We start from the raw sequence: 15,208 nt of genomic DNA, 5'->3' as shown, positions 1-15,208 counted from the left end.
CATCTTTTCAGGTAACGCAAAAATTTTTCTGTTTAAGCAAAAAACTAGGACTTTATGATCACATGGAATATAAACTAAAACTTGTCATGTTCATATCCGGAATTTGTCATGATATAGGTCATCCTGGATATAATAATTTATTTTTTGTAAACAGTCTTCATCCATTAAGCGTTATTTATAATGATATTAGTGTCTTGGAAAATTACCATGCATCTATAACCTTTAAGATATTACAAATGAACGAATGCAACCTTTTAAAATCCTTTTCGGAAAAGGTAATGTCACATGATTCACCTAGCATGTGCATACGTGTATATGTTTTTGTGTGTATATATAAATATACACATTGAAGTTATTGTGTATCTACTTACCTATGCAAATTTTCCTGTCCACATTCCTCTCCTTTTTGCCTTTTTTCAATGGATAGGACTTTCGATTAATTCGATCATTTATTATTGAATTAATTTTGAGTACTGATATGAAACATCACTTTGAAATAATTTCTAAATTTCGGATAAGAAGAGAAAGTGAAGATTTTGATTACATAAAAAACAACGACGATTTATTAGTACTAATAAAAATGATTATAAAAAGCGCAGATATATCCCATGGATCCGTTAAATGGAACGAACATTACAAATGGTGCCAACGCGTGTTGTGTGAATTTTATTCTCAAGGAGATGAAGAATTAAAAAATAAAATGCCTTTATCACCTTTATGTGACAGAAAAAAGCACAATGAAGTTTGCCAGTCTCAAATCACGTTTTTGAAATTTGTCGTTATGCCTCTATTTGATGAGCTCACTTATATAAATGAAAACGAATTTATAAAGTAATTAAATTTTGAGCAGGAAAAAAAGATACTCCTGTCACGACGAGGCTTACCTACATTTATGCATGCATATGTGTATGTCTGTATATATGCATGTAACGAGCACACATTTCCTTCGTTCATTTCAGGAATATCTGTCTGAGGAGACTAAATAACAATTGCCTTATGTGGAACAAACTTATGGAAGAAGAAAAAATAATCAAGGTTTACGATCCAACATACGTGAAAAGAAAAGAAAAAAATAAGAACGAAAACGATGAAAGAAAAAATGGTTATATCGATTTGACGTTTTTTTTAAAGAATATTTCTGTATGATATAAGAGCAGTGACTATTATATAATTTCAGAAAGAAACCTTTTTTTTTTTTTTTTTTATTTCAAAGGAAATGTTTGTATCAATTTTAAGCAACGAGAGGATTATAAACTACCACCATGTTTGAACATCATTTTCAACAATAAGTAATCCATTTTTATGTGTCTAATATTTGTTTTTACAGTAATAATTATAATACATATACGCACACATATTATTTTTAATTACTAAATGTTTTCTTTCTTTTTAATAAATTTTGTGAAAAAGTCAATTTTTATGTCTTTCGTACTCTTTTTTTTTTTTTTTTTATGCTTTAAGACAACAGAGTATACTATCTTTTACTTTAGCGGACATGCTAATTTATTTAAAATATATTTATATAACCTTTTTTTTTTCTCTCTTATTTCTTTGCTTTAATATTTTTTTAATCTAGTGTTTATAAAATCATATAAATATATACATAACGCTAAGTGTGTGTATGTGTGTGTATATGTATGTATGTAGAGGGGGGGATTTCCTTCTATTTGTCCCTTTTCTTTTAATTTCTTTATTTTTGCCCTTTTTCTCTATAATTGCATTGTTTTTGTGTTTACAACATCCTTTTATTTTAAATTAACATTTATTTTTTAATGTAACTCAAGTTTTGTTTTTTCGTAATGGTAAAAATGGAATTATTTATATATCATTACAACTAAAATAAGCTGGGAAAATAAGATATTCTTTTTTTGGACAAGTTGTATGCTTTTCATTCATAATTAATAGGAAAAATAATGAAAAAAAAAAAAAAAAAAAAAAAAAAAAACCAACAATAAAAACAAAGAAAACTAAAAAAAAATAAAAATCAAAAATGTACATTACAAGGAACAGAAAAAAAATAAATAAAATAAAATAAAAAAAGTTCACATTTTATATTCTTCCGGCATTTAAATATCTACACCGCTGTTATTTTTACAATTTCTGTCCATTCCACTTGCCTACAAAATGTACGTTAAGGAAAGAAAATGTGTGTAAAAAGTGTTATATGTGTAGGAATTTCTATATATTCTATTTTTTTGTTCACAAAATAAAAAAATACTTCAAATGATTTTCCCAATTTTATAAATTTTGTCATTGCATAATTATTTTTACTTCTTGCTAACGGGCGTGAGAAGAAACTTTTTTAAATTCATGAGTTTCCCTAGAATGGTGTAAAATAAAAGATATAATGTAGTGTATAAGTATATATGGTAAGTAAGCAGTTAATACTGAAGTGGAATATTTACACACATATTTATGCATATGAACAAGCGCAAGTATACATATGCACACAAACTCCAGCGAGAACACATATATATATATATCAACGTGAAGGTAAAATAAAGGATTACCCTCATCGAAGGGATTGTCTTCTTCGTATAAGCCTTGAATATCTTCATATGTTGTTCTATTGGAGAATATCATCTTTAAATGGTACAAGAATAAATTAATTAGCAAAAGGGATGACGGTATGGTATAAATAATGTACAATGCGCTGTTATAAAAAAAAAAAAAAAAAAAAAAAGAAAAGAAAAAAGAAACGATATATTTACTCTACAAGAGCTAAAAATTAAATAAATAATTAAATATACAATACTGTTATTCCTCATTATGCATTTCTTTTTTTGTTCTTTTGGTGCATTTTATTTTGCATTACATATGTGGATATTCAAATATTGTGTAAAAAATTGATCCTAATGTAATGTTTTGATATTCCTTCATACATAGGCACTGCAAAGAGTGTGAAAATATGTTAATGGTCATAAGAGACAATTTTTCTAATCATGTCACTATCGTGGGTATATGACATATGTGTGGGATAAGTCAATGCATAAATATGGATGTGTGTTTTTATTACAATAAAAATCCCAATAAATGTAAAGCAGATAATTGTTGAAAGGATTGACAAATTCAAAATGAAAAAAATAAATCTCCTGTAGTTCCTGGACCCTATGCAATTTCCTAACCTAACAGTTTTAAAGAAAAACATATTGAAAAAGAATAAAGTATGATATAATAAGCATGTAAAACTTATGACAAAACATGCTCAAGTGAAATATGCATAAAAAAAAAAAAAAAATTATCCACATTTCTGTCTTTACGTATTACCATACACAGTGATGATCAAACTTAGTAACGCAGTTATTGCACATGTAACAATGCTTGCTTCTTGGTTCTTTAAAGTGGTTACAGTGTACTGCATGTACATTGGTCGATGGGTTGGCAAATAAGAAGAAAAAAAAAAAAAAAAAATAGAATAGTGTAGAATAGAAAAAAAAAGATAAAATGGAGTGCTAGTATAAAATAATGCAACATACATGCGAATAATAAAAAAAGTGTAAAAACTTACCGCACCAATAGTTCTTTATAATAGTGCCATTTACTTTTACAGTTGTAAATGCAGCTAAACAAAAATAGAATATCAAATAATTGACGATGTATTAATTCATTCGTAAAAGTGGATAAACCAAATAATACATGTGCAAACTGATAAGTGCATTAGAGCACTACTATACACACAAACAAACTTATATTATGAACAAACTACACTTTGCGTACTTCTCCCCTTTGGTAAAGATAAGTCAACATGACTCTTTTTTGGAATTCTGTAATGGGCAAAAATAAAAAAAATAAAAAAAAAAAAAAAAATTAATGATAATAAATCCTCATGATGTAGCATTAAGCATATTTAAATGTTTATTTTCTAATTCACTCGTTTTTCTTCTTACATTCCAGGATCGCAAAATGCTGTGGTCGTTAAGAAAAATAAAACTAAAATAAAAAATGCTGTTATTAAAAGTGTCTCAAGGATTAGCAATAAAAAGGTCTCTATGTGGGAATATCTGCAATTAGGGATTAGTGGAATTATAAATAAATGTACACATATTTGTCGAGAATGTGTATATATTGCGAATATGCTAAACTATGGGTAAATGTATTATTCGATTTCTATTTTCTGTTTTATGACATTATCATCTCGTATATGAATAAATTGAAGTGTAAGCAAACATATATACTTATGCACACGTGAATGAATTTATGTTTTGTCTTTTTTGTATTTTGTTCTGGATTTACAATTTTTAATAGTCGTATTTTTTTTTTCTTATAAAAACAATTACACAACGTGTTCTCCTGTATAGATGTGCAACTGCGATTGTAGTTTAAATACTTACATAATTATGTATATTGGAAAAACAGTAATGATTATGATCACATAGGTAAAAATTAGATGAAAAATATTTGGCCCCGTTATGATATTCCCTTGACACAAAAAAATGTTGTTACTTTCATAAACTAAAATAAAAAAAAAAAAAAAAAAAAAAAAAAACATACATGTGTTATATGTATATGTGGTATTTATCATTTTTACATGAAAATATATGTAAGATAAGAATATATAAATATATGAACCCATTTGGTATTTTTATCATTTCTTTTTTTTTTGTAGAAAAGTTTAACCCTTGTATAATGGCAAAAGGAAGGGAGCCCTTGGTGCTTTTGTTTGAAACATTTATGTCAGAATTGTTTGAATAAAAATAAATAAAAAAGAAAATTTTTACTACTGTGAATAATGTAAGTATTCTTTTCATATATCTGTAGCACCGCATCTAATAATATATTCCTAAAAATGTAAGCAGAAATACGTTCCGTTGTAGGATTTCCATTTTTTATTCGCATAATTGTGAATCCATAGAAAGTGTTTTATATATATATATATATATGTATATATATATTCTGCTGATGTACTTCAAGTAGTGTAGCAATTTGACACTTTTAAAAAAATAAAATAAAAATAATAAATATCTGTATGCACACAAGCAGCACGATTTTTAATGGGTATTCACGAAAAGTAAAAAAAAAAAAAATTTAATGTGCAGATGCATACAAGCAATTAATATATAAATACATATATACTTGTATATATTGTATGAAGTTTTACACATATGCATAATCCATGTAAAAATTCCACCAGCAATTTTATGCAAATTACTCCTCAAATGGTCCTGATAACAGCACGAAGTGATTGTAATTCGCAAAGATTTCCACCCATTCTCAGGGTTTATTAGCGTGTACCCACAGATTGTAAAAACGTTCCTTATGTATATGCATATATATACGGATGTTCATATAGTTACATAAGAATCATATATGTATACTTACTTAAAACACATTTCTTCAAAATAGATGAGAAGAAATTATATTCCAGGAGGAATCATATAAAATATAGTAAAAAGAACGCTAATAAAGCTTCCTTAAGGGAGGGAAAACTTGGTTAAGAGAAGGCTCAGATGAGAACAACTTACAAAAAATGTGAAGTTCACGTGAACAGCAAATAAATTAATGAGATTTTTAAAAGTGGATGAATGGGAAAAAAAAAAAAAATGACAGGCTTACAATTTTTTGAAAAAGCTAGAAAAACAGAAATTCATGAAATTGAAAAAAAACTGTTACATATTCATAAATATGTTATCTCCAGTTTTATGCATTCAGATATTTTAAACAAGGAAGAAATAATCTTGTATTGGAAAAAATGCCATATATATGTAACAGATGCAAAAACATATGTAACACACTTTTTTGATAATTATAAGAGTTTTACCATATGTAATGAAAGAAATTTATCAATTGGTGAGTATTTTATATACTTAATTATATACATGAAATGTATGAAAATTAAGAACAATCCTTTCAGAGTTATTAATTTGTATATATTTACGAATAATAAATGGAAAGATAATTTAATTTTCCACTTTTTAAAAAATATCTTTTCAAAAAATAATGATCAGCATCATGGCATGAATTATAAAACGTTGATAATTGAATATTTAATAAATAATTATAGCACATTTCACGAGCAACACATTGGCTTATTTTACACAAACATATTAAGATACATTAACAACAAATTGGAAATAAATTTTTTAAAAAAAAATCAAAACTATTTAAACGTTTTTGCAAATTTTCTAATAACCTTTAACAGTAATGCAACACTAGAGTTAAAATCTCATATGCTTAAAACATTCTTACTGATTGCAAAAAATTTAAAAAAAATTCTGTTGCAATTTCCTTTTGATAAAGACATATGTACACATATTTGCTTAATTTATCAGCAAGTGAAACATATCATAGTTACTTATGAAACGAAAATAAATCTTTTTTTGAAAGATCAAGAAAATGTTTCTCCCATCCGTTCAGTAAAAATAATTCAAGAGAAACACCATCTCAGAATCGAGCAGTGCTCGAAGACGCAGAAAAAAGGTGAATCACACAAAGTTCCTAAGAGTGAAAAAATAAGCACCAAATTAGAGGAGCAAAAGGGGCATGAAAATGATAGAGGCTATGCAAATGATAACAACTATGCAAATGATAGAAACTATGCATGTGATAGAAACTATGCATGTGATAGAAACTATGCATGTGATAGCAACTGCTTAAATGATTGCAATAGTGTAAATGATAATCTCCAAGTAAGTAATAACTTCTCGTCAAGTAACAGCGGATATGCTAATCATTACGAAGGGTTCGTCGACAGTTACTGTGACAGTGATGGGGACATTGTAACAGAGGAGGAAGAAGAAGGAAACCAATGCAAAAATAGTAAAAGCATTCCAGATGTGCAAAAATATTTATGTCTTATAAAAAAGATAAAGGATCTGTTACAGAAATGTGACAATATTATTAAGGAAAAGAAAAGGGAGAATCCCTTTTTAATGTTATGTAAATATAGAAGTATTTTAATTATAAAATATAAAAATGTAAGAAGTATTAATATTAGTGAAAACTTTGATTATTTTTTATTATTTTTTAAAATAAAAAATTTGTTATGTGAAGGTAGTAAAAACCCCTTTTATATTTTTTTATGCATAGAAAGTATAAATTACTGGTTACAGAAAAATGAAAAAATGAAATATATTTTTGAACACACTAATGGTACAACCTTCTCAAAAGTAACAAAAGCCTGTCTTTTAACGGAGAATCATCAAAATAATAGTACTGAGGAATCTGTGGGAATTAACAAAATGAAGAGAAATGAGCATTTGGACAAAGAACCTCCTGAAAATTATGAATATGCAAATGGGCATAATTTAATCAACAATTATAACAATTTGTTTTATAAAACAGATCAAACTGAAGATAAAACATTCAAAGATGTTGTTAACATGGTTAGTTATGATAAAAGGTCTGATATTAACAAATTGCTCGATATTACTGATCATAGGCATGAAGACTCTTGCCATGATGAGAACTGTGATTCATGTGTAAAAGGCACAAAAGTGATTGAAATGAATCAAACTTTTAAAATTAAAAGTGAAAACAAAATTTACGAGCACGTGCGGAATATGAATGAAAACCATTCACCATTACAATTAGACGAAATTGTGGAGATAAGTACTTTAAGAGAATGTTTTGAATATGCCATATATAATAAGAAAATAGAATTTCTAGCGCATTTGTACAATGTGATTATGAAAAGTGTGTTACGAATATTAAAAAAATACTCATGGTATAACATAAAAATAATATGGAAAAGTTGCATAAGCATTTACGAATTTTTGCTGAGAAGCAGGAAAAACGCATATGTAAAAAAGGATGTTTATAACCATTTAACCTATATAATTTTTAATCAGGAAAAAAAAAAAAAATATTTATGCCTATCGTTATTGTTAAAATATTTTAAAAAGTCCATGTGTGCAAGAAATGTGTTGGAATATATTTTCTACTGTTTTTTTCAAAATGACGATTTGTTCATGTTCTCGTTGTATGAATTGATAAAACAATGCATTAAGCATATATTTGTTCACGGAGAAGATAAGTATTTGTTGTACTACATATTTTTGAAAAACATTTTAATGACAGATAACTTTTGCATGAAGACTTTTTATATAAAGAAAATTATTGAGTTATTTTATAAAAATGATAATAATTATGTTTACTTTATTTTAAATAAGGAATATTTCGATTTAAGTTTAAGGAAATATTTTTTTGACACAACCCAAGAAGAGGAACAAAAAGTAAGGCATATCGAAACGAATTATACAAAATGGTCACAAAATAGTGTGGACAATTTTATTTGTCTTAATGACATGAGTAGCTCAAAAAAAATAAGAAGAAAAAATTACTTTGAATTTTTGATAAACGAATTGTTAGAGAAAAAAAAAGTAGACGAAATTGTGTATAATTGTGTTGTAGAAAAAATGGAGGAAAATATTTTTTTTAATTATAAAACTGTATATATGGAAAAGAAAAATTTTGAGGAAAATGCATCCAATGTGAGGGAAGAGAAATTAGAAAAATATTTCTTATATAATTTTCACACCATAGAAAACATTACCTATTTGGAATTGTACACATTATGTACATTGAGAAAATATCAGTCCATCGAAATAGTAAATTATGAGAACCATTATTTTTATCAATTGAGAAACAATGTTTTGTTAAATGTCAACATTTTAAATAACTTTTTTTATTTTTCGAATGACGAAATTGTCTTATGCATTTTATCTTTCATTTGTGAAAACAAATATTTAAACCTTTGTGATTTGTATTTGTTCCAAACATTTTTAATAACCTCCATAATGAACATTTCGAGGACTAGTAGGGATGCTTATAGAAAGTACATTTTATTATTCTTTGAGAAATTTTTTATATATTATCATAGGATGTTGGAGATAGACAAGAAGAAAAGGGAGAAAAAAACTGGAAAAAAAGGAGAAAATAAGATAATACCCCAAAGTAAGAACACAAATAATGATAAAAGGAAGGAAGAACAAGGAAAAAGAGGAATGGTAAATAATTACCATGGGGAATATTCTCTTGAAGTAGACAAGATTAATGAACAGGAAGAAGAAGAAGATTTGGAGGATATTATGGATACCTATTCAACCAGCTGTGATAACTGTTCACGTGACATGCTAAAAGTTGTGTTCTTTTTGTATGGAAATACAAAAGTGCTTTGTGAAGACAAAGTTTGTAAATCTCCAAAGAATGTATATTCTTCATGTCTGTTTCATTCATGGAATGCAAAACATTTAGACAAAGAGAAAGGCATTTTTTTGTATAATTACTACTTAATGAATATAATTTTCATTTTATTTAAAAACATAAATAAAGATATGAGCATAGAGGCAACTATGTACTGTTCGGATATTCTAAATACAATAGTGAACTATTGCGAACACTTTGAAATTATGAACTTTTTTTTTTTTCTATTTAATGCAAAAACAACATGGAAGGAATTTTATTTAATATCAAGAGAGATATTTTTCAAAACTGTAAGTATAACTATACTTAAAAAGCAGAAATTTTCGTATTTAAATAATTCATTTATTTCATTGGTAAAGTCTCATAAGCAGGTGGATCATACTTTTTATGCCTTCTTATTAAAATTATGCTTCATTTCGTTAAACCATAGTATTAATGTCAACAATAGGGAAAAAAACATGGTAGTAAATTATCGTCCTGTTTGTGGTGATAGAAGCATTGATAACTATGTTATATGTGGAAAAATAAATAATTTAAAAGGAAACATTAATCAAGACATCATTGCATATGACTTTTTTATTAGTCCCCTTAAATTTAGCGACATTAAATATATTAAGGAAGATAATAAATATTTAATAAATTACATAAATTTTTTATTCAGTGATAATTGGAAGAAGCACTGTATTATGCAAAATCTTCCTTTGTATATATTTGAAAATTTTGTTAATAAAATTAAAAAAGAAAGTATTCTAAAAATTACTAATCATCAGGATATAGAAAATTGTGAAATGTATAAATTGGCCTATTACATAAACGAATTTATCTTATATTTAAAGGATAACATAGATTTTAGAAAAAACATAACAAATACAGAATTTAGTAAACATTTTTCCAAAATTAATTTATGTAAATTTAACACATATATAAACTCTGGAAAATCCAACTTATTTTTTCAACCGAACTGGGAAAGAAAATCATCTGATACTTACTACTTAATATTATTAAAAGTTTACATTTGTAATATTTTGTACTATTTTATTAATTATTTGAACTTTCTATTTTTAAATGAGTCCCAAAATTTTTTTTTTGACTGTAGAGGACATATGATTTTTGAGAATGAAAATGAAAAGGAGGTAACTTCCATAATCATTTGGTTGTCTATCAAATATATATGCATCCTGTTTACATCCATAATTGATTTTTCCTTCAAATTTAATATTGACATTTCTGAGGATTGCTACGAACAGGAGAGGAAGAATCATAATGCATTAACAAATTATGTCTCAAAAAATGAATGTACAAGGAGTAATAATTATGCGAGTCTGACAAAAAAAAATATATCTTTGTGTTTTTTTCAGAATACAGAAATTCATCTTATTATTCAAAATCTTCTATGTTTGTTATTATATTCAAAGCATATTGCATGTCAGCAGTATTTAGCCGATTGTCTCTTGGATGTTTGCAGAATTATAGGAATGAGGGCTAGTGAGAATATGCAGACAATTCCACTCTTTTATGTATATATAATTTTGCTTATTTTCAAAAAACAAGAGGATAATACTATGAAAAATGAGGGGGAGAATGGCGCTAATATGTTCAATGCAGATGAGGAAAAAAACAAAACGCATACCAAAATCGACATTATTGGTGCTTTTGTAAATGTAAACACAGGGGATGCTGATGAAAACCACAATTATAACAATTCTGAACGAAATATTGAAGGATATAATTTCGAATATTTAACCGGAATAATTAGTGAACTAAATAAATTGCTCACGTTGAAGGAAGAAGAAAATGTGGACGTCAGTGAAATTTTATCTACGCATTTTTTAAAGAGTAATTTTAATCTCACCCAAAAGGAACCGAAAAAACATAGAACATGTAGGATCAACACACAGAGTGAGAAAGGTAATACATACAAAGAACCAGGCTATGAAAAGCTTTTTCCTGAACAATCCAACTTTGAACTAAATATAAAATTAAATATGCTTTTATTGGATAATCAAAGAATAAACATGAATTTTTTAAGAAAGTCAAGCAATATATGTCTAGCGCTAAGCTCCTTAGCTAAGTCATATAAATCGAAAGAACAATACATTATATACAATTTTATAATAAAAATTGTCATAAATTATTTATATATTGGGAATAATAAATATAAAAAGGTGATTTGTTTAAATATCATAAAACATATATACACAATTTTAGATAATAAGACGCTACATGAATATATTAATGATATATACAAAATTTCTTTAATTTATTATAAGAGTAAATTTTTTTGTCTAAAAAGTTCGAGTACATCATTATACAACATTTTAACAAAACGATTATTAGCAAAGTTGAATTATTCTTATCACGTATCATCGAATATGTATTATTTTTGTACTGGAAGTAAAAAAAGAATATTTAAAAACATAAATTTGACATTTTGTGATTTATTAAACTCTGTCAATTTGTTAAAGATATTTTTAAATATTTTTATAAAAAAGTGCAAAATTTTAAATGCACAGCATTGTAATAAAAATAGATATAAATCCTATTTTGATTATTCTAATTTTTATGCACAATTTATACCTATATTAATATTTCTATCAAATATTATAATTTTTAACAATGATGATTATTTCTTACTTTGCAACCTGAAGGGAAATTTACAAGAGACGCATAGTATACATCAATTTAGCTTAGATATGGACAAACCGATTAATAAAGGAGAGAAAAATACACAAATAAGTGATAACCTGAATGATCATATTGAAAAAGGAAAAAATGCACATTGTAAAGATACATATAATAATACCCGAAACGGTACTTATGATGAGAATAAGATGAATAATACTAATGAAGAAGGCGAAAGTGGAATAAGCAACATTAATATATACTTTCTGTTTTTAAGATATTTCAAGAAGTTATTTATCTATGGTAACTACTTTGTTCAAGTACTTATTTGTAGAATAATTGTTAATGTATATTTACATATATACATAAAATTGAAGATGGAAAAACTGATTTTTAATTTTTTAAATAAAATTATAGTAAGTGCTATTGAAAAGAAAAAAAAGAATTGTTATTTATTTTTGTTTATAGAATTTGTTAGGAGAAATGAGTCCAAAATTTTGATAGAAGAAAATAAAGAAAAGTTTAGAAAAATATTTTTTCAATTTTTACTCCTATTTATTAAAAGTAAAAGATATTCAGAAATTTTGCTAATTTTACAAATTTTAAATATCTTGTATAACAAAATATCAGTTTCGTTACACAAAAATGTAGTAAATTTACTTTTTAACAAATTAACACTATATCCAGATGACATGTTTATATCCGTTTTAGTGAACGAACTGTTGATGAAAATAACAAAAAATATCAATAATTTTGTTTCCCTTTTGGATATATATCTATCGATTAATAATGAAAAGTATATAGAAGCGTTCTTATACAATTGGTTATTAAATATAAAGAAGAGGAATAAAAAGGAATTTCAAGCGAAGGTAAGCCATCTAAGTAAATTATCCAATTACAGTTCGTTTAATTTTTTCATGAAATATAATAAAAAGGAATTTAACATTGTCTTCGATGCAGAATCATTTGATGATACCAAACAAGATGTTTGTGATGATAATGCTGAGGATGGTTTTGATGATAAAACGCTGCTGTTAGATGATGAAAGGATATACATATATCTATATCTACTACTTTTTGAAATTGTCTACAAGTATAAGGACAATATACAAATTAAAAAGTACTGTTTTAGCATTCTATTGACAATTATAAGTTTTATATCTATTGAAAATTTATTTCTATTTGATAAAATGCAGCAATATTACATAAAACATGCTAGAAATAACTTTCTGGACAAGTATGTCATTTCGTATAGCTACCACATATGTGCAAAGCATTTTGCCAATATTGAGGAGAATGAAGATATTGATAGAAAATATATGCACTCACCACAAAATGGTTTCATTAAATTGATATACGAATTTATTGATAATGAAAAGGTTAAAATTGTTTCATCTCTCAGTTGTACTATGAAGGAGGCTCTTTTTAATTATGCTTATTTCTATTTTCTCCTGTTTGTAAATTTTCTATCCCTTTTGTATAACAAAAATTCAACTACATATATGAAGTATTTTGTAAAGGCTTTCATAAACTACGGAATTGTGGAATATGATTACGAACAATTGAACAAGAAGAAAAAAGAAATAAAAAAAATGAATACACATATGTATGATAATATTAGTGAACATACAACCTTCCTTAACAGAGAAGAATGTTTTTCCAAATGTTCAAATATTCAAGATTATGGTAAAAATTGGAACAGCAATAATATTCGAAGAGATCAAAATAAAAAGAAAAATTTTAATATAGAATATTTTGTGAATAACAATTGCCACTCAAGAAACTGTGTCGAGGTGGATATTTACAATTATGTCTTACCTATGATAGAAAGTAAAGGCAATTGCAGTTGTAAGAATCCTTGTTCTCAAAACAGCACTAGCCCGTATGAAAGATACACACAATGGTATAGAAATGATTTAAACATGTGGATAACAAAAGTATTACATAACAAAATAACGTATCAAAATATTACATACGATATTATTTATATAAAAGATGCACTGAAACATTTGAGAAAGTACAATTTATATACCGCCTTCTTTATAGTACTTTATGGTTGTATAATATTTATGTTAAATGATGAAAATGAATCAATACGATATAAAACAAAAATTGCAACATTATACATGATGAGAAAGAATGCGTTAAATATATCCATGAATATGAAAGATATAATGTGCGTTGAGTTTTTTATTTACTATATTTCCAAGTGGTATAATAACATTTCAATACACATATTAACCTTTTGCATATATCAAACGAAAGATTGTATTAAAAATAGTTTCTATTATAGTCCTATTAAATTATTTGATCAAGAAAAGTATAATTTATACATTAACAATATATTACTAAATCATTTGTTCTTGTTTTATTACATATTTAACATCGCTGAAATTTGTACAGAAAAAAATGTGAGAAGCTTAAAATGTCAGAATAATATCACGATGTCATTAGGTAGCAAAAATGAGAAATATCAAAAACATAGTCAACCTTGTGAAAAACATTTTGTTCGTTTTAATGAAAAAGACAATAATAAGGAAATTAATCAAGTGAAATTCTGTGTGCAAAATGATAAATCAACAAAGGAGATTACGGATTTTTATCATTTCGTATGCATACTTGGTGGTCAAAGAAAGGAAGCTTTTATGAGAAATATAAATATTGACAATATAACTACACTTCTTTCAAATGAAATAACGAATTTGGATCATCACGATTTATGCTTTTTAAAAAGTAGCGCTCTATGGGAAAATATGTTGGAAAATTTAAATCTGAAACTTTCCATTTGCACAAAATGTAATTCAATGTGTAGTAAAAATGGAAATGTTAGGACATCATACATGGTTCCATGTGTAGCAACAGTTATAAAACCGTACGTTATAACATTTTTAACAATGCTACGTATGCACTACATCAGAGATATTAAAAAGAGTCTAGACGATTATTCACATCTGTTACGGTGTTACAAGAATGTGGACTTTTTTGATTCCAATTTTATTATTTGTTGGATTAATTTGCTTAACAAAATAATTATTCTTCTAATAAACATATTCATTTTTTTTCAAAAAAATACATCCTTATATTACAACAGTTATTTTTATGACGAAGTAAATATTATTAAAACAAAGACAGTATTCATTTATGACACCTTTAAATTAGTAAGATATGAAGTTAACCCATTTTTGCTAAAAACTTTGGAGCTTTTGTTATCCATACTGGGTAGTACATTTTTAAAAAACAGCAACTTCTTTTCAGATATATATGTCTTGCTATATTCTTTGAAATTTTCTATTTAATGGTGGAAACGAGATCGGTCAACCAGTTAACATAAGAAATCTACATTTGTTACGTTTTACACTCCTGTTTATTATCCTACTAGACGACTGTTATGTTGTTTTGTCTATTTCACTTTTCCATTTTATTTTTTCCCAATATATTGTGCAAT

The 15,208-nt window shown here is 26.2% G+C and overlaps 3 protein-coding genes across 3 annotated transcripts in view; 2 read left to right on the top strand and 1 right to left on the bottom strand.

Moving 5' to 3' along the window:
• PGO_142140 (3',5'-cyclic nucleotide phosphodiesterase) overlaps positions 1-1,146 on the top strand; it is a gene marked incomplete at both ends in the record, with an annotated part of 5,882 nt that extends 4,736 nt beyond the window's left edge. The window contains 3 exons of the mRNA XM_028690208.1: positions 12-275; positions 428-831; positions 960-1,146. Coding sequence (XP_028546009.1) covers positions 12-275; positions 428-831; positions 960-1,146 — 855 coding nt within the window. The remainder of the gene's footprint in view (positions 1-11; positions 276-427; positions 832-959) is intronic.
• A 928-nt stretch (positions 1,147-2,074) lies between these two features.
• On the bottom strand, positions 2,075-4,669 carry PGO_142130 (palmitoyltransferase; the record flags this gene model as incomplete). Its single annotated transcript, XM_028690207.1, has 11 exons — positions 2,075-2,117; positions 2,272-2,320; positions 2,511-2,653; positions 2,816-2,889; positions 3,017-3,125; positions 3,268-3,355; positions 3,509-3,562; positions 3,718-3,764; positions 3,888-4,001; positions 4,332-4,452; positions 4,618-4,669. 11 exons carry the CDS (start codon positions 4,667-4,669, stop codon positions 2,075-2,077), a joined length of 894 nt encoding a protein of 297 aa, XP_028546008.1.
• Positions 4,670-5,540: 871 nt separating this feature from the next.
• On the top strand, positions 5,541-15,059 carry PGO_142120 (hypothetical protein, conserved; the record flags this gene model as incomplete). The annotated part of the gene is made up of 1 exon (XM_028690206.1): positions 5,541-15,059. The coding sequence occupies one exon, from the start codon at positions 5,541-5,543 to the stop codon at positions 15,057-15,059; it is 9,519 nt and encodes a 3,172-aa protein (XP_028546007.1).
• Positions 15,060-15,208: the final 149 nt, after the last annotated feature.

The sequence above is a fragment of the Plasmodium gonderi genome (genome assembly GCF_002157705.1).
Source record: "Plasmodium gonderi DNA, contig: Chr14, whole genome shotgun sequence".
In the NCBI taxonomy this organism is placed as follows: Eukaryota; Apicomplexa; class Aconoidasida; order Haemosporida; family Plasmodiidae; genus Plasmodium; species Plasmodium gonderi.
Note: the sequence above shows the minus strand (reverse complement) of the source record. Positions and strands in the feature narration are given on the sequence as shown.